Genomic DNA, 20,201 nt, shown 5'->3' with positions numbered 1-20,201 from the left:
TGTCGAGCTACATCGCGAATTCACAGATATTCCCAATGGCACAGTTAGACCTTCATGTAAAATTGAACGGCATTTCAGTGGAATGGGCCTGTTTCTGAGAGTCGCCTGTCGAAATGGAACTCAAAAATTGAGTAAAACTATCTCCACAAGCAGTGAAAGAAATCAATGTTTGCTTTGCATTCACTATAAAATGAAATACAGTTTTGGCTTTCGCTTCGTCTCACATGCTGATGTCATATCTAGTCGGTATAGCAAGTATCAACCAGTCCATGAAAGATCAGGGGAAAGAGTGATCTCCATAAGTCATTTACAAAGGACAATCGCCAACTCTCTTGAATGGCCATATCAAACGAATTGTCGAAATTATCATAAATCTCGAGTCTTACAAGATTGCCTTCAAAGTAAATTATCCAATTTGACAGAACCAGTCATTTATTCTGAATTTGTTTCTCCTTTTGGCCATTATCCATCACATTACAAATTTGTTAGGCCTACTAATCAAATTAATGTAAAACAGGCATTTAAGAAATGCTTTCAGTTGATTGAAACCCAACAGTGCCATAGCGTTTGGTATAAAACAATCAGCAGTGTGTATGTTGTCAAAGAAGATGCTCAATCTTTAATTTGCTTGGAACCACAAACTGAATATGACGTCGTGTTTACATCGTATCCTGAGATCACATTTTCAGATCTATTAATATACAGCAGCAGCATCCTTGGAATATGGTTTGGAATCTCAGTCTATGGAAAGTTAGCTGCAGATATTGATTGGTTCAAAATTCCCGTTTTATCCACACCACTGTTTGAAAAACGAAACATTTCAATAATTGCAATCAAGGACGAAGTGAAAATTAAAAATGAAATTAATTATAGTCAATGTGAATAAATGAAACTTCTTTATGCTGTTGGCTTTAAACTTGTAAACTGAAAAGAATCTGAATGTTCAATAAATGTTGAATAACTCTAATACTAATATTTAATAATTTAAAGTATTAATAATGTTACTCAAAATGATTTTCAATTTGCTTTGATTAAGCAAACCAAATACGCTATGTTTCAAATAAAATTGAAACCTTTACAAATGATACAAGCTGAGGGTGAATCAAATAAAGGCTTTAAATTTCTGAAATTCGCCTGCGCTTGGATGAAATAACCTGATTCTTTCCTGGTAAAAGGCCGTAGAAATGTGGTCTCTGGGTTCTTCAGAGTTTCATAATAATAGCTTGCAATTTCTGTAGAGAATGAGTTACATTGAAATATCGTAATGAAACCTTAACAATTCTTTCTTTCGATTTTTGTCTTCCACTTTTTAAGACAATTTCAGTGTTATGAGTGATCCGTCTCATCATGATCATAGCGAAAGAGATGTTGCATGAATCCAATCGACTTATGAGAATTTGTTTGATTCCAGGAATCCTTAATTTTCCATTCTCTACGACATGACAAGAAAAATTGTAAAAATACTGCAATTGAGGGCATTTCTTTTGTTGAACGTGTGATTTTGAGTCCAAAATATTTATATTACATTGTAAATTGGATCACAAAGAAACTCGAAGTCCTTTTGGATCGCAAATCTTGATTGGTTTCCATTTCCAAATTAATTCCATTTGATATAAAATTTTAGACATTTAATCATTCATAACAGTCATAAAGAGAAGAAAAATCATTTAGTAAGGTCATTTAATGATATTTATGATGGAAATAAACATTTGATAAAAAGGTAAACTTACTTATAAAATTGTGTTTTAAAGGTGTTGAAAGGTTGATGTTGTATTGATGATTGACCTCATTACAAGTTAATGATATTAACAATGGTTTTGTTTTCATTTGCTATTCATCTCAACAAACCACCACTCAATTGTCAACATTCATACCAATTCAACCTTATTTGTCTAGATTAACATGTTCATTAAAATGATTGTCAAGATAAATTAACAAAAGGTGAACAAAAAAGATTGTAATCTGATTTGATCCTACATTTTCAATAGACAGAGTTTAACAGAGCATTGAACAATTTTTCTTCAAAATAATAAAAACTGAATTAACCTGTAAATTTACCTTTTTTCACGCATTTTCATCTGGCACTCATTCAATTAATTTTTGATCAATTGATGGACTTATTGATGTATTAGGCGCATCTTCATCAACAACAAAATATTAAATACACCTGTAAATAGCTTTGAAAATTAATGGATTGAATTTAAAATGAACATATTTTCCGTAAAAATATTTCAAAGGCAAAAAATAGTTTTTAATGGCTTGATAATTAAGTTGTTGTTGTTGGTGTTTGGTGTTTGATTTGTAAGGCACAAAACAAAAAAGGTTTCTAATAATCATTTTTTGTTTCAGCTTAATCATTGGATCAAGACTTATGAAAACTTTACAATTTTGAGTTATTTTTTAAACATGTTTTGTTTTGTAATTGTTTGACAATTTATCAATTCATGCATTGTAAATTAATAATGATAATAGTTATGAAAATGTATTATCTTGTCCAGCGATTCTTAAAGCTGCAATTTTGCTAACCATCACAGTTTACTGTGTTGATTGTAGTCAAGTTGGTTAATTATGTTTCTTTTTAAACTCTCCCTTTCATTGACCCTGATCACAATAGGTTCATTTAAGTTGCTCAGTCCATCTATTGGATATTTTTACAAAAATATAATCAGTATATATATATGAAACAATCAAGGGAAAAGATTATAAATATAGAACATAACAACCTTGATTGTGATACGAAGAAATGAACTTCTCCATTATCATTCTCAGTTTTACAACGGACAATTAGCTATAAGTCACATTGAGAGAGGAGAAAAAAGAAACAAAATTAACGACCAATTTAAATAGTCAGTTGACTTTCATCAAGAAATTATCTTTCCTCTATCATTAAACATGAGCAAGTATTTGAATCTCCGAGTTGCCCGTAGTTGAGATCGAAGGATTGGGTCCATTAGTAAAGGCTGATGTCAATAAATTATCACTATTTGAGGTCACACCGGTAACAGTAGCAGCAGCGGCAGCATTAATTATTGTAGATGCTACTGTTCCAGATGATAATGGTGTAGTAGTTGTAGATGATGATTGTGATGTTGATGAGGTTGTTGTTTGGGTAGATGATGAGTTTGTTGTTGATGAAGATTGTGATGATGATGATAAATTTGACAGTATTGTTAATCCGTTTGATGGATTACTAATGGTACTAATATGGTTAACTGCCGTATCATTTTCAACAGTCAATGGTGGTATGGCTACAATATTGACTCCATGAGGTGTGCAGACAGTTGATGTTGTATTTGTCTGATGAATTGTTATCCTATTTACATCATCCTTATAATTGGAGGTGGGGGTTGTACCAGTTCCTCCGGTGCTGGTGATTCCAAGGGCCTGTTGACTAGTATTGGTTGAGGATGTAGTGGTAAGACGAGGTGATGAGTATATTGGATGCCCATTTGAATTGTTGTTACTATAATTGTTGCTACTATTATTATTATTAACAGAGTTATGATCAATTATAGACCGATAACTTGGTGGTCGGCTTATGGGTCGTTGAATAGTATTACATCCAGGCCGATTTAAGGTTCCTAGAAAAGCAATTAAAGAAGAAAGAGAAAAGTTCATTAGTAAATTAATTGAATAAAAAAAATGCCATAATTATATGAATAAGTTATAAATTTATTGAATAATGTTTGTGGAATCATGTTAATTATCATTTCTTTTTTTCTCCTCCTAAGCATACAATTAATTATCGTGAAAGCGTAAATCTGAGCATTTGTTTGCAAATGAAATGGCAATTTACTTGAAAGACTCATGGATATGGATGGTTAAACTCAGCAACTCTCTGTTTAACAAGGAGCCACAAACATTATCACCTAAATCATCTTTTAATAAAATAACCAGAAAGATAATGTCTACGACTTTTGTTCACTCTCCTTATGCCTCTTTTTTTTCATTTCTTACAAGTCTTTTGTTTGGTTAAGTTCAAGGATAGCTTCCAAAAAATTGGGCTATGATACCAGATGAGGGGAAACAAGTAATAATAATGCTAATAATAATATTGACGATGATATTGATAATAATAATGACGATAATAATGGTAAAGGAAGGAGGAGTGAAATGATAAGTGATGCGGTAAATTTATTTTAGAGAGTCAATGTTAACTGAGAAGATGCTTTTTGCCCTTGTTTATCCCTGTCTATTTGATGTTAGTTGATCATCTTAACAGTCAAAACGTCTCAGTGTTGAACTTCACTGAGCCGAGGTTTAATTTTTTTCTCTCTCTCTCTTTATGATTTTTTTTCTTGTAAAAAAAGAGGCTCAAAAAATTCACCCTGGTTTTCATCTGAGAAACTCTGTCAACTAAGAAAAGATCAACTTTGCTATTTTATTTAGCAGTATTGGATTACTTGTATGCAAACCAATGATACTTGTAATATTCAATGTTACATGATAACTTTTTCCTTCTATTCACTTCAACCCATAATAATGGTACAATTTTTGCATCTCATCAACTTTTTCTTCTTCTTCAGTATCATGAAGACAAAATTTCGCCCCTAAACTGTTAATTTGCGTGTTTCTAATCATCATCATTATCTTTGAAAAATGCATTGGAAATGGAGTTAGCATAACTAATACGAGGAAAGGATAAGGATGATTTCAACCTGATTGATACGGAAATTGCCTTTCAAATCTTTTAATCAACCAAAATTTTTCAAACCAACATTAATGGAGAAAGAAGAAGAAGAAAAGACTAATTCAGAATATTATTTAACTGCATAAACATGTGTCAATGTACTAAAACAGGTCAATTGATGGTAATGATAATGACAATGATGAAGATGGTAAAGATGATGACAATTATTGTAATGATAGTGATAATTATCAGCAGCTTGATAGTTATTGATGGTCAATAGGTTACAAGTCTAAATGAGTTTAATTCATTGATTAAGTCATTAAATTTGTAAAATTGCAACTCATTTTAGCCTCAATTAATTGTCATTACCATCAATCATTGTCTCACTGAAACATTAACCAGTGAAAGGTGGTAAAGCAAAAATTGTGCCGATGGATAAAAAGTAAAGTTGAAAACATTTCCAGATGAAGACTCAACGTGAGATAAAATATGAAGATGATTCTTACCAGCAAGACTTGAAGCCGCTGAACTTCGATAAGTAGGCGGAGGTGAAACTGGCGATAGAGAGGTAGGCTGTGTTTGAGAGGATGATCTCTCCAGGAGAAGTAATCTCAATCGATATTCTTGCATGGAGGCTTGATAAGATGGCGGTGGAGGACGGTATTGAAATTCAGGGTAAAACATGGCCCCATAAGGATGATGATGAGCCCCCGAACGACCATGTGGATCTGGTACTCGGGGAAGGAATCGTCTAGCTGTTGATTCCAGTGTACTTCCAGGTAAACCTACAGTGCTTGGTATCTCACCAAAGCCAAAAAGTGCTCTCCATGTTGGTCCATTGGAGGTTAATCTCCATGCGATTCCACTTACAATTATGAGAACCACTCCAACACCTAATGACAGGGTAAAAAGAGAAAAAGAAAATGAAAGTTAAATTAGTCTTTTAAATAATCCAATTGGGGAATGGGAATAATCATTATTGATCCAAGGTAAAACTATTTCAAGGTTGAAATTCATTGATAATCGATTTGGTGAAATCAATAAGAAAAAAAAGAGACAAGTATTCAAAGTAGAGAAGAAAAATTATTCAAAAATTGTCTACAATTTGCATCCTCAATGTCAACAACCAAGTATAAGATGAAATAATATTGGCGTTGAATTGATTAATCAACCAATTGAGCAGTTGATTAACCAGTTATGCTTAAGCCTGGAATCTTGGCTCAATTAATTTATTAATTGATCAAAAAATAACAGAAACAGAAAGCGAGAGAAGAGTGAAAAAAAAACTAAACAAAAGCATGTCAAGGTGGTTTAAAGTAAATTAGGATTGTTGGTTTGGTTGATCAATTGACTGTTCAGTTTAAATTAAAATAGATTGAACTTTTCAGCTCTTTTTTTCCAGCAAAAACTATGAAGTTGTATCAGAAAATGTGAAACATTTCATTGAATTAAATAACCAGGATAAGAGTGAATAAATACAGTAAAATGAGGCAAAACAATTGGCATAATTTTTGTCATACCAATCATTGAATTATGCAACAGAATCAACCACAACATAATACATAATGTAATAATCAGACACAAGGCTATTTTAACCAAGCAAAGTTAACATTCAGCTTGAAAAATACTCAGCAATTGAAATAATTATGCAAATAAAGTATAAAGAGTTATCAACTACATTAACAAATGGATACATTGTGCAGTTGGAGCTTTTAAAAATGAAAAGCCCACTTTTATTGTCAATTGTTATATACTGATATTCAGCTGAAATGAAAAGCTGTCCTTGAATAATTATATTTACCATGAAAAATTACAAACTAGAATAACCCTTTTCTGATCATCGTCATCATGATTATGGTGATGGCAAGTTAACTATGTTCAAGTCAAAAAGCATATCTGCAACAGTTGACAAGATATGTATGTTGAACTAAAACGTTGGAAACAATCAACGTGTTTACTTACAGTAAACATAATTACATGAAACATTGAGACGTTCTAGTTAACATGTTTGATAATTACCCAGCATATTGAGTATATCATCACAATGAACATTTAAAACTCACAGCAACTAATGAATAGTAGTAAAAACAATAAACGATCATAATGATTGTTTCAAGTTATCGGGGTAAAATGTTTTCAACTATTCAATTAATTTACTATCACATTATTTTATTGCAAGTTCAACAGCTTGGTCAATATTGAAAAGACACCATTGAAGGTTATCATCAGTGAATAAGAATGATGACGATGATGAAAAATCAAAAATATATCAAATCAATGAATAGTTATATTGAATTGAATGAAGATTTGAACAAAAAAAAGAGTAAAAATCATGTCAACAATCACAATAATAAAGTCTTTTTGATTACATTTGTACATTTTTGAGTGTACAATTTTTTTACCATTTATCCGATTCCCTATTATTGACACTGTTTGGTATTTTGAAAAAAAACCCTTTGAATATGAGTTTGAAAATGATTCAAAATTTTCCCAGTGGCAACGTTTACAGTTGAACAGTTGATTTAATTTTTTTAATTTACACTGTGAAAGATATGAGCAAAGTAATTATCATGTTAATCATCATAACAAATCTACCTTTTGATTCAGGTAAAGTTTAATCGATAAAGTTTAAAGATTTTTAATGTTCAATTGTTTATGTATTTTTGTGAACAATCAATCATTTAGTAATAAATTGATTTTCAAGTTAACTTCAATTTAATTGTTTTTGTTTTTTTTCAATTTCATCAAACAAATTTACTAACTTCACCTGTCTCAATCATAAATCAACAGAAGGAGCATTGGAGTGTGGATTACGACAAAGTGCTCGTGCTAAAGCAAAAAGACGGACTACAAGAGAGGTCAGTTTGAATAATAGTGTTCATTCACATTTGGTTCGTGAAAGTGACATGGAAATAGATTTGGAAGTTGATTTGCAAAGTTCATCAAATGGTACTTCAGATGGTCAACCTTTTGCCGCAATAGTTGGTGGCTCATATGCAGTTCCAGGTGACTTTTGCTGGCAATGTTCATTAACTCTAAATGGACGAGCACATTGCGGAGCAACTATAATCAATGAACGATATGTGCTTTCTGCTGCTCATTGTTTAACGTTAGTTTAAAAATAATTTAATAACTACCATCATTTCAGTTAATAATGATAGTCTATTAATCCACCAATATTGCTGAATAATGTAACAATCAAAGGAAAAAGCTTTTAGCTGTTCACTAACCAATTATCAACTTGACATTAGCTTTTAATAGCAGCTCTATGATTAGGAGATTTTTTTGTTTATTGTCAAAATTCATGCTGACAATTGACCTGTTAGAGCTTAAATTAAACCAGGCTAAAAGCAATCGATAATTTATCAGAATCTGAATCTGGATGAGAGTAGAAAAATTTGAAGCAAAATCTGTTTTTTTAGGCCTTAGCATTTTCATAGCCTCTGAAAATAGCCTAGAGAGGAAATAGACTGAAATGGCTATTTCATGGTTGTCCTTTTCATGTGAGAATCAAATGAAACATCAAACCCATTTTTTAAAATGTTGCTAATTTAGATTAATCATTTCATCAGACATCATTCAAATTCATTTCATTATTTTTAAGCGGTCCAGGTAAACTTGCAGTTAGAGCTGGAGGTTTGTTTTGGTATAGTGGAGTAACTTATCCAGTCTCTCGGAAAATTGTTCATCCTGGTTACAGTTCAACCTTAATGAATGATGATATTGGATTGCTTGAGCTGGCTGAACCCATACGCTTTACCAGTGGAACTCGCAATGGGAATGGCGCTATTTGCTCTGCTTGCCTGCCTGAGCAAGGCCAAGAATTTACTGGTAATTCAATTGCATCCGGATGGGGAGCAACACGCGAAGGTGGCTTTAAATCGGATAAGATGAGATGGGTTCAATTGGCTTTACTTCGATCGGACGTTTGTGCTAAAGCATATCCTCACTATAGGTCGAAAACTGAGATATGTGCAGGATTTGTGACCGGAGGACGAGATACATGCCAGGTAAATAGAAAGTTTGATCATTTCCCTAAATTACTTTTAAGTTAAAAAGGTATTAAACTGAAAAAAAGGGCAATTCAATATTGTATTACTATTTATTCATTGTTTACTACCGGAAAAGGTAAGGCCAAAGAGGTCAAAGCTTTTAGCTTGTTATTGGGCTGTTTATTTTTGAGCAGATCAAAAATCAGAGTAAAAAGGCAGTCAAGCTCAAATTGTGAAGTTAAATGTAATTAATTTTGGGTCATTTACAGGGTGACTCGGGTGGACCTTTGGTTAAATTTGCAAAAATGAATCCAGAAGACAAAGAGAAAAGATCATTTGTGATTGGAATTGTTTCAAACGGAAACGGCTGTGCAAGAGCTGGTTATCCAGGAATTTACACTAAAGTATCAGAATATGTCAATTGGATTCAAAGTCATATGAAAAAAGGGTGAAAGTTATTGCCAACAAATAAAATCATCGTAATTGATTTATTTTTTGATCATTTACTAACGTGTCTAGTTTATTAATGATGTGAATCAACAAAAATATATCGCGTTACAAAGAGCTAAATTTAGTTACTGACCGTTCATTTTCAATTAAACAAATTACATTGTAATTGATTGAAATTTTCAAAAAAAATTGTGATAAAAATACCTAAAAATATGAAATAGTGAATTAATAATAAACAATTGATTCATTCTTGTTATACCAATCATTGAGTAACGCAACAAACTTGGATCTTTTCATCAAAATTTCTTGCTCTATAAACTGACCAACATTTTCAGACCTCCATTTACATAACATTTTAGGCCCATTGTTAGAGAGATACATTGGAGGGATACTAAAAACAGCATCTGTGAAAGTAACAAGCAACCAACATGTACATTTCATAGGTTTAAGTGAGCATTGATAATTCTTAGACGATATTGCGTGGACTCTAAGCCTACTTTTGAAGGACTATAATAAAGAATTTCTTGGCTCAAAAATGTTGAAGACATTTATTCAAAAGACCAGGTTGACAGATAATTCAAATGTGAAACAATCAAGAACGGAGATTGGAAGTTTATCAATGAAAATCACCAAACAAATTAGAGTATTTCATCATAAGAAATAGACAATAGATTGAGCATTAGCGCAGTAGGCGCAAAGCAGAAAAGACAACATATGATGACAATGAATGTTTCAAGTTGAGAATAGTTTTACAGCTCAATTATTTTAAATTGGCCAGATAACTGAAAATCTCAACAGAAGTTCAACAGCTGAGTAAATATTAAACAAAGGGCGAGGAATAGGAAGGAAAAAAGATTATCTTAAAATGAATAGATAACAGAATGGTCATAGATAATGAAGATGATGAAGATTATTATAGTGAACTTAAAAGAATAGGTTTAGGTTGGAAAAAAAACTTACCAATCATGAGAAGCGCTAATGTTAAATGTTCCTTGCCGGTGGGCCTAGCAGCACCAAGAAAGGTACCTATGACCGTACAGACAAGGCCAATAAATGAGATTGACAAAATAAACCATCTTATGGATAATCCAGAGCAGGCTAAACAAGACTTTGTTGTGCTGGTTTCAGCATCACTATCACGAGAACAGCCTGAACGAAGATAGGGATGATGGTGATTTACATGATGATGATTATGATGGTGATGATGGTGATGGCTAGATGAATGGGGTGGCGGTGGCGGAGGTGGTAAATGGGAATTAAGGATATCTGGTAAATTGGATGAATCCATTAACTGAGGTCTACTCTTTGTGTAGAACATGAAGACATGTATTGGGTATGTATTGTAATCACGACACGTACAAAGCAACCAAAAAAATCCAGTAAACGCTCTAAAAACTAATAGACGGCTCCATATTGAAAACACTGGATTTAGACGGGACAAAGAGTAAAATGTTAGCCTACTCTTTGTACAGAGAGATCAAAGAGAAAGAAGATAGCGAAGGGGAAAAATTTAATACACAAAAAGGCTGCCCTGGTTAGCTTTAAGAGAGTCAATTGAGAGTTTAAAGTAACAATAGAGACTCTCTGGTTGCTGGCTTGTTTGGTTGAAGAAACCAGTATGTTGGTTGCTTTCACCCCCCAATTTACGTATCAGATTGCTTATTGGTTAACAATTTTTAGCCGCCAAATTTGAGAAACAAAAATGGTAAACTTTTTAACCTCAACAGCACCATCTTTTGGTAAGGAAACCTTTCTTTCTCTCCAGTTCCCCAAAATTTTCAACAATTAAATGACATCTTTTAATATTTGTTTGATAAACTTTATTGATCAATTGGTTATTGAATTATCTCTATATAAAATATTACTAGATAATGAAATGATAATCTTATTATCAATAAAGTCATATTTTGATGATTGGTGTTGGTTACAAAAGTTGATAAAGCAAAAACTTGATGGAGATTAATGTTACAAGTTAGGTTGGAGTTGAAATTATCAAAATGAGTATCAAAATATTGAAAAAAGAAAGAAAAAAATGATTAAAAATGAGGAATTGACAATCCATTAAATGATGATTTGGAATGGAATAATGACTATGATTTTGGATTGAAAATTATGCTTCTTTCAATGTTTATCTTGATTTGTAAGGAAAATCTTCTGGTCTCATCGGCTGTCTATGGTGAGCAGGAGGTGGTGGAGGTGGTAATGGTGGGCCATTTGGTCTTTGGTTGGCAAGATAAGCTACTAATCGATCGTAATTTCCTGGTTCACTGGTTAGCTCTCGATTTTCTCCCATTCCAAACTCTTCTCCACGTTGATCAGGTTCTCCGCCGGGTTGATGATGATGATGGGAATGAGGATGAGAATGAGATTGAGGTTGAGATTGGGAATGATGATGGTGTCCATTATGTTCACCACCGTTGCCTTGTTTATTCCAAGGACCAGATCCACTTGATCCTTGTCCACCATTAACTGAATCACCACCATCCCAATGAGTATTTGATGATTGTCTCATTCTTGGGTTGCCAAATTTACGTCCCTCAAAATCAAAATCTTCATCAAAGGCAGGATTGTTGTTGTTGAAGCGATTGTAATCCTCCATTTCATGACCACGAGATTCAAATGATGGCTGGAAACCACCATCTGCTGATCCCTCCATAGAACCCTGGTTTGAAGATGAACCCGATGACGAAGAGGGTATAGGAGACAATATCATGGGACCTTGATCATTATGTTGGCTTGTTAGTGGTACAGGATGATTAATATATTGAGTACTACTCTTGGGTTTGGTGGCATAATTAAACACTATCCGTTGACTGTCTTTCTCCTCCAGTCCATATGATCCTTGCCGGTTACCAGCTCCATCACCAGACTCTTGCCTAAATTTAGTGCTTCCACTTGGCTCGTTGACTGTATAACCAAATGAGTAGGTTCCATCTGAATCTCTTCCTTGGTATGTTTGACTTCTAGGTACAGGTTGTAGTGGTCCAGGAATCTGAGCGAAACATGGTGTCAACAATGATAAACAAAGTATTAACACATGAAACAAACCAACACTAAACACTAACATTTTGCTTTGATATCACTTGTTAATTTATACAACTCGACTCTCAATGTTGTCGTCTTTATAATACTTTGACAATTTCTGTTGTTGATTGTTCTTCGATCGCAATCAAACTGATCAATTGTTGATTATAAGCTGACTCCTATATATATACATATCGATTAGTAAAAATGAAGTACATTTCTTTAATGGTCCGTGTTAATAGTGTTTAAAGGATTTAACAGTTTTCTGAGATCTCACTACTTATGCTTCAACTTTACATACGACGAGAAGGAAAAGGACGATGAAGAGAAATGCTTTTTTAATTTGATTGTGTTTGATTTTTCATTGATTCTTGGCAATTAATATTTCACTTTACCAACTACCGGTTACATTTCAATGTATTTAGTTTTATCGTTATTACTTTTATTGTTGTTGTCTTCTGTTTATTTGATGCTTGCTTTTGTGATGATTATTATGATTGTTTGTGATACATTTAGATTGATCCTTGGAGGGAAGAATTGGTTAATGGTTGCGATCAATTGCAATCATCAAATTGAGAGAGAGAGTGAGAAAGTGAGTGAAATAGTCAATTTTAGGAAGTTTGATGATGATTAAGATGATAATAGTAAAGCTAGTTACTACAATAATAGCAACTGTCTTTATAAATTTAATTTCTCACTTTTGGTACCAACTTTTACTACAATTTAATTCTTTTCCTGTCTTTTCACTTCATTTTCATAGTTGATTTTGATACATCATCAATCTGGTTACTTTAATAGATAACTACAGTCTCTTGACTGGTTAAGTTCAGTTCAATCTCAAGTTCACTCTTGTTGATTCGTGTTAGAGTCATCAATACTCAAATCAACCAGAAAATAAGAGTTGCAGGAATATAAATATCATCGGTAGTTTAATATAAAATAACTTTATCTCAATTATAATATTACAATATTACAATTACACAGGTATGATTTAAAACAGCTGATACTTGTTGATTTGATGAGCTTGCATGAGTAGGGAAATTTATGAGTACACGAGAAGTGACATTGTTCAACAAAAAATATGAAACAATTTGTGGAAGACTCAAACGTCAATTGAGAATTGCAGGTTAAAAAGATGAAGATTCATCGAAATATACATGCTGATTGATCGGTGAAATGATTAAATCAGGATGATATTGTACAGGTGATCATGAAAGGGAAGGATAATAATAAGACGCTTGACTTTGATCAAAAGTCCATCCACTAGCTGCACATTCAATCATCTGGAGGATAGATTTAACACACATATCGGATAATCTAGAGGAAACAGGTCCAATAAAGGTAACCTTTAATTGTGAAATCAGTTCATTCATTCGTTCAGGCCTATCTTTTTCCAGAGATTTTCCGACAGTTCGAAGTATATTAAGTAGACATTCAACTTCTGCTGTAGGTGAATTCGTTGTATCTAAACCTCTAACAATGTCTTCGCCGCAATCATAAAGAAGATCAGCAAATTCAGTATGTAAGGTTGGTACTGGTCCATCATCATCAGATTGTCCATCCTCTTCACTATGGCTGCTTTCGTCCTCATCATCAAGGTTTTCCTTCAATATGACACCACGAAGTTTAGATTTAAGATTAAGGTAAAAGTCAGTGAGAAATGCAACATAAGCTGCCCAACGGTACTTTCTTGGACTTGTATTGTGGCCATCACTTGGTCGTAATCTACTTCTATCCAAGTACCATTCACGGCAACAATTGATTAATGATTGTGTAAATACTTGATTGGTATCTTTATCACAGATGGTAACAAGTACAGATGACAATGGATAACTGTATAAAGATTTTTCAAAGGCTTTGGCACAAACGGTTCTCGCTAATTCCTCCAACTGTTCGTGGGTCAAATTATTTGGATTATCGATAGCCTGTATAATAATGTCTACGTAATCCGAAGGAAATCCCATTTTAGTGAAATCAAGAGAACTACCGTGGCCATTGGTGTCCACTGGATCTTCAATCGATGAGGTTGTTGATGTACTTGAAGGCATTTCTGCTGATAACTGCAGTTGATTTAGGTAAGAGAGATTACAAACAATCGAACGAGAGTCTTAATTTGATGAACAAGATCTTAACAGGCACTGAGGCGTTTTGAGCTGAATATTTATTATGTTTAAAGTTGATTAAAAATCATTGTCACAAGGCTTTGTTCACAAGTTTAAAAAGCGGGCAAAGCAACCAAAATGGCAACCAGTCAGTTGAAGATATCCATCTAGTAACCAATAAGGTTAACCAATTAACAAACACCCTATTGTTTTAAATTCAAGATAAGAAAGATTATTAACGGAGAGAAACAAATATTACAATTTGGTTAACAATTTACATTAAGGACAATCAACTCAACAAGTTTCACTATTTTACATGAATTATAATGGAGAGTTTATGTTGCCTAGTCGTTGTTAAGTGATGACGAATCAAGTTCTTCTCTTTACCAATCAACAATTCTTAGCCAAGCAAATTCATATTTTATCTTCACTCAAATTGTGTTTATAATTGAAATGTTAATTTCTTAGCTCTTCATAAGGGTGCTATTCAACAAACAAATAGATCACCTGATTGTCAGTGATAAAATTATCATTAAATAATGGTCAAGATGATTTGTAAGATTATCTATCAGTTAGTAACCATCAAATTAACCGCCATTCTTCATTAAGTATCCAACATGCATTCAAGTTGACAATTATAAATAAGGTTGTAATGAGTTTGTTTTGAATTTGTATTACCGTTATTTGAAAATATGATGGAAACCTTAATTATATCGTTGAGATTAAGCATTGTCAACTATTGAGACTGTTATCTGATTCAATCTGGGCAAATTATTTAAATCAACAAAATCTCCAAACGATCTTCTGAAATGACTTGTCGAGTTTGAAAGAAAGAAGGAAAATCAGAAGACAATCATTTAAAGCAATCTATCAATGAAATTACTTGATAGATATTAAAGATCTTCCACCCATCAAATGATCAATATGATTGACTTGATTGTTGACTGGATTTTAAACAATAACTAACGTAATACTAAAGCAAACAATGAATCTATTTCTGTCAAATCCATTTGTAGCAACAAATTGACGAGAAATGGCAAAAGATTCAACTTTCTTATCCAAAGTGGATTTTTAACAAGTTGATTAGCTTATCCTCAGTGATCCTGGTCAAAGCATATTGATTAGAAATGAATTGTTAAAGAAAAATTGGACGATTTCAATTAGACACTAATTGCTACCACAAGAAATGATGTTTCTCACTTGTGTTTAACTTCTGGCTATTTGAAACTTCAAATGGTCAACAGATCCTTGAGAACCGGTTTACTTTAAATTTTCAGCTTGATGATAATTAAAGCTAATAGAAGAAGAAGGAAATGTGATTCGTTAATCATTAAAAGCAATCTCACTCATCAATAGAGTAAAAGAGAGAAAATAGTGTAAAGCTAACATCAAATTGAATACAGATGTGTTGAGAATCAGAAGCCACTTTGTTTTCACCAGAAGCAGTTGAGTTGTTTCTTGTCTAGGTGAGTAAATCTATTGATTTGGGAATTATTTTTGTGCCATTTTTTCACCCAATCTATTATGTTTTATTAAAAATTAAATTTATTATTCCTTAATTCTACTTGTTCTTCTTTCTGTGTTTACTTAGCTTGATTGGTTTTGACCTTTCATACGGAGAATAGAGATCAAATCGGAAAAGGTGGATCCAAAATCTAGAACTTCTTGATTCCATAGAAGTGAGAAGGTAAATATACTCTAAATTAATAGATTTTAATCTTTCAATTGTGTAGCAAAAAAAGAGGAGATTCAATCAATTGAATCAATTCAATTGGAATACGAGTAATGCTGAGTTGAGATCTATTTCTAGTGAATATTAGAGCTGCTTCTGCTTGCCTTTCAATGCATTATCAACAGAATCATCTGTTCATTGGTGAGACAACGATCAACAGTAAAATAGGCATCCAGAGATGTCATCCTCAAAATTTGTATTATAGTTATATTTCACCCTCTATTAGTTGGTTAAAATCATCAGTTAACCCTTACATAATCAATAGAAATCATCATCATCATCAAATTATTTCAAGAATCGGGAAGAATGCTCATTTGAATAAACAACAACCTGCTTCTGCTTGTCAACCTTTTTCCTTCCTTTTTCTCAATTATTCTTTCACCAAATTTACCTTCCTGTTTTGCTTGTTTATTTTTTTATATTTATTCAGCTCATCTTTACACCAACCAATCAGTTCGGAATCATCTGTTGTCAGCAGTAATTCAGTGCAAATTACCATGGCCAGTGAGACCCCTTTCGATGTAGTTAAAGTGTGCGATTGCCTTAAAAAATATAATGAGGATGTCTCTGCTCTAAGCCTTGATCTTTACATTGAAGCATACAAAGAACTTCAAAAGTAAGTCCAATTGTTATTATCATGATCCCATCAATTGATTGGGCAGTTTATTTTTCAAAGTCTTCTTTTGTTATCGATTCAATCTAATAGTCATTTTTGTTTCTTTAACAGATTCTTCAACTGTCTAGGAACCGTATTTTCATTTGTAACGTCAGATGTTGAAAGTAAAATCAATATTCTTGAATGCTATCGAAACGATCAAAATTGTGGAGCTGATTACAAAACATTACAATCAATGATTGAATATGAAGCAAAAAACAATCTGCTGAAAAGTGAAGACAGACCTTCAGGTGATTATTGATATCATAAATTCATTATTTTAGGTGTTTTTTATGTATTGCAATTTTTTATCTATCTACATGTGATGAGAATTAAGGTTGAAGTTAATGCAGACAATACAAAAACCCTTATGAGTGATTGATTTCCATCGACAGGAACAGGGAGAGGATTTACTGGTGTTTTCAAAAGCCACGTCAAACTATTCAAACGGGGAATGCTTAGCAAATCAACTAATTTCTTGTGAAATTAATATATTGTAATGAAATGTAATTTGTTATTGTCACTGTTTGACCAACGAAACCAAAGCTACTCTTTATTCAATCCTGATTTTTCCTTAAACTAATGTATTTTTTCATTCTACTATTTCCTTAGGTGCCCGAACTTTACTTAGATTACACCGAGCACTTGAATTCATTTCCAAGTTTATTCTTGAAGTGAGCAAACTGGAAGATCTCGCAGCTACTGGGCCTGCAGCTCGTTCAGCTTATCAATCTACATTAGCTAAATATCATCCATGGGTTATTCGTAAAACTGCATCCTTAGCTATGTATGGATTACCTAATCGTGAACAATTAATTATTAGAGCCTTTGGTGGTGAACCAGGCGGCAACAAAGCACTGTACACACAGACAATGATTAACTTGGCTGAACTCTCGGAAACGGCCTACAACATAACAAATAAACTCTACGAAGACAACAATTTACTTGATTTGCCATAAAGAGGTTTGATCTCAGTAACATACAATTGAATCAAGAACAAAAATTCGAAACAAAGGATTCGTGGTAATACATTTTCACCAAATCATAATTTTTCAGTTATAGATGATAATCATCACCTTTTTTTACTTTTATTTGGCATCTCTCAATTGTGAATTGTGATTTCTTTTCCTCCTTGTGAATTGTATCAAATCTTTCTATCACTTCATTTTCATCCTTATTAGTGTTATATTTTAAATGGACAATTTGTTCATCCTTGTTAATATTTGTTTTGGTGAAAAGAGCTTGTGATTATACCGAACAAACGAAGCAGTCTACATTAGGAATTGTCTAATGTCGATACTTTATAGCTCAACTTACCAGTTAAATAGATGAATCGATTGTTAAAAATTATATTTTCTGCTTGTTGATCAAGATATCTACTTTTCGATACAAAATTTACGATTTAAATTCCATTTTTCTATAAATTAATCTATGCACACTTTCACCTTGTTCAATCACCTTAACAAATATTTTGAAAAAATCAAATATCTATTGTTATTATATTATTGTTACCTTGACTTGCATCAATCTTGGATCAACTAGACGAAACCTCAAAATGGTGATCGTCAATTTATCAAATTTACCTTTTGAATAGACATTAATACACAATCGATGAGGTAATGGACCAATATAAGGATAAATTTCCTCAATTCTTGAAAAATCTACATCACTATTCACAGAAATTAATTGTTATTCTGTATCTTTCTATGATAGTTTTTGTTACTCGTCCATATTAATTTAATTGTTGACCCATTTTATCTTCAACTTTTTTGAATTTTATGTTTCTCCTTGATTCCTCAATTCACCTCATTCCAGGAGTCTGTTTAATATTTTATCCATTTCATTTGAAGCTCAAACAAAAACATTTTGTTATATTTCAGCCATCGCTCATTGTTTGAACGAAACACATTAAACTGTCGACTGGTTCATCCACTAAAGTCAGGCAATGATCAAATAAAAACGCCATTTGAACTGAAAAATGGCTTTAAGCCGCAACCTATTTTGTGGACAATAAATCTTTTATTTTAAACAACTTGGATCACTTTTTTGCATATTCAACCATACAAAGACATTGGAGATTTAGATCCTGGATATTCATGGATTAAATATTGGACAGAATCATGGCCAAACTCAGATTAGTTTGTCAATAAGAAACGAAAATACGAAGCTAAATATTTAGTGATTGGATTATTTGCTTTGGTTGCATCAAATTTGATATTGTCAGCTGGGTAGAGTGATTTACATCGACTTGCTTCAAAATTAAACTCCGAGTGTTTACAAACCAAGTTGATTAAACTGGCAAATGTCTTCTCCATGAAATTGGTTAAAGCCTCTCTTCCTGATCCTTGACACTTAGCTGAAACCATTCTGGTAAAGATAAAATACAAATCATTATTATTCGCTATTTTAAATAGGGAACATTGAAGTGCAATGAGATTTGATTGCATTAGTTGATTGGAGATTACAGATGGTTAGATAATAGTTATAAGGAAGGAAACTGTCGTACTTTGAATAGATTAACCAAGGTAAATAAACCATCTTGAGATTGAGTGTTAATCAAGGTAAATTGTTGCATAAAACTTACCCAAGGAAACAGTTTTCCCAGCGATTGTAGGAACAGCAGGTAAGGTCAAGTCTATCATCAAAGTCTTCGAACTTGTTAACCTTGTCGATGGAAGCTAAATATGGTTGATTACATGTCTTTTTATAATCATCCTTGGATAAAATGTTATCAGCAATACAGGGTGAATGTTTCAAAAACTCTGAAAATAACAAAATATTCAATCAGAAACATGAAAAGCTTTGAGATATTGCCTATGCAATACTGTTGTTTACAATTTCAATTCTAGGAGGAATGGGTAAACAACTATATCATAAACATACCGAGATTTAATGATATGTAATCAAGATTTAGCAATTTTTAACAAATGTAAATAAATTTACCTTGGCGTAACTCTCCAGGTTTACAAAACTGATCAATTGACCTCTGGAACTGCTCAATAGTAAATTCAAACATTTCTCTTTGGATTGGTGTACCACATTGGTCAATGTGTTCTTTCAAGCAATTCAACCCTTCCAAAGAGTTTCTGGATAGATTAATGATTAATGTAACATTGGGTTAACATAAATAGGTTTATATGAGTTGATTTATATCATATGCATTGAAAAATGGTTCAATTGTTTACTTACGAGCAAATTTCATCGATCCCTCTTGAGGTAGTTATCAACTTGTAGGCTTCAGTTTGGTTTGAGTAACGGTCAACCTTTTCTATACATGATTGCAACTGTTTAAGATGACAATTTACATTTGGCCGACGACCTCTGAACTTATTTTTCCTTTTATCAGATTGGCAGTTTATCTGGGAAACAAATAAGATGATCAAAATAGCGGAAAACAGTGATTTCATTATTACAGATGGATGAAGTGACAACAGTTAGAGTAACAACAATTTACAAAATGAATTTTGGGGTAAATGATGGTTAGAATAAGACGGGAAGATGAAGAATAATTAAAGAAGGAGTAAATTAGTAAGAAAAGGAGATGGAGACGAAGAGAAAGTGAGTATGAAAGGTAATGTATTTGAAGATCAGGACGATCTTGACCATAAGATTACCT

General features: G+C 32.7%; 6 protein-coding genes across 6 annotated transcripts; 2 read left to right on the top strand and 4 right to left on the bottom strand.

Moving 5' to 3' along the window:
• Positions 1–2,229: 2,229 nt before the first annotated feature.
• LOC107371274 (uncharacterized) lies at positions 2,230–10,666 on the bottom strand. Its single transcript, XM_015939306.3, has 3 exons — positions 10,033–10,666; positions 5,137–5,523; positions 2,230–3,581 (listed from the first exon to the last, which is right to left on the bottom strand). The coding sequence occupies exons 1-3, from the start codon at positions 10,388–10,390 to the stop codon at positions 2,887–2,889; spliced, it is 1,440 nt and encodes a 479-aa protein (XP_015794792.1). The 5' UTR covers positions 10,391–10,666; the 3' UTR covers positions 2,230–2,886.
• LOC107371276 (trypsin-1-like) lies at positions 6,863–9,128 on the top strand. The gene is made up of 4 exons (XM_015939309.3): positions 6,863–7,237; positions 7,421–7,739; positions 8,235–8,640; positions 8,892–9,128. The coding sequence occupies exons 1-4, from the start codon at positions 7,183–7,185 to the stop codon at positions 9,072–9,074; spliced, it is 963 nt and encodes a 320-aa protein (XP_015794795.2). The 5' UTR covers positions 6,863–7,182; the 3' UTR covers positions 9,075–9,128.
• Positions 10,667–10,869: 203 nt separating the features above from the next.
• On the bottom strand, positions 10,870–14,290 carry LOC112539967 (uncharacterized). Its single transcript, XM_025162835.2, has one exon. The coding sequence runs from the start codon at positions 12,137–12,139 to the stop codon at positions 11,201–11,203; it is 939 nt and encodes a 312-aa protein (XP_025018603.1). The 5' UTR covers positions 12,140–14,290; the 3' UTR covers positions 10,870–11,200.
• On the bottom strand, positions 13,025–14,290 carry LOC107371255 (MIF4G domain-containing protein B). Its single transcript, XM_015939285.3, has one exon. It carries the CDS (start codon positions 14,142–14,144, stop codon positions 13,305–13,307), a length of 840 nt encoding a protein of 279 aa, XP_015794771.1. The 5' UTR covers positions 14,145–14,290; the 3' UTR covers positions 13,025–13,304.
• Positions 14,291–15,597: 1,307 nt separating this feature from the next.
• LOC107371258 (ceramide-1-phosphate transfer protein) lies at positions 15,598–18,617 on the top strand. Its single transcript, XM_015939287.3, has 5 exons — positions 15,598–15,664; positions 15,790–15,885; positions 16,361–16,546; positions 16,658–16,836; positions 17,198–18,617. The coding sequence occupies exons 3-5, from the start codon at positions 16,428–16,430 to the stop codon at positions 17,542–17,544; spliced, it is 645 nt and encodes a 214-aa protein (XP_015794773.1). The 5' UTR covers positions 15,598–15,664; positions 15,790–15,885; positions 16,361–16,427; the 3' UTR covers positions 17,545–18,617.
• LOC107371256 (uncharacterized) lies at positions 18,585–20,192 on the bottom strand. Its single transcript, XM_015939286.3, has 4 exons — positions 19,775–20,192; positions 19,529–19,671; positions 19,170–19,347; positions 18,585–18,952 (listed from the first exon to the last, which is right to left on the bottom strand). Exons 1-4 carry the CDS (start codon positions 19,990–19,992, stop codon positions 18,721–18,723), a joined length of 771 nt encoding a protein of 256 aa, XP_015794772.1. The 5' UTR covers positions 19,993–20,192; the 3' UTR covers positions 18,585–18,720.
• Between the last annotated feature and the right edge of the window lie 9 nt (positions 20,193–20,201).

Source organism: Tetranychus urticae, chromosome 3, assembly GCF_039701765.1.
Source record: "Tetranychus urticae isolate SD_2017Ah chromosome 3, NJAU_TeUrti_SD_1.0, whole genome shotgun sequence".
In the NCBI taxonomy this organism is placed as follows: Eukaryota; Metazoa; Arthropoda; class Arachnida; order Trombidiformes; family Tetranychidae; genus Tetranychus; species Tetranychus urticae.
The sequence above is the reverse complement of the archived record's forward strand: the minus strand, read 5'-3'. Positions and strand labels throughout refer to the sequence as shown.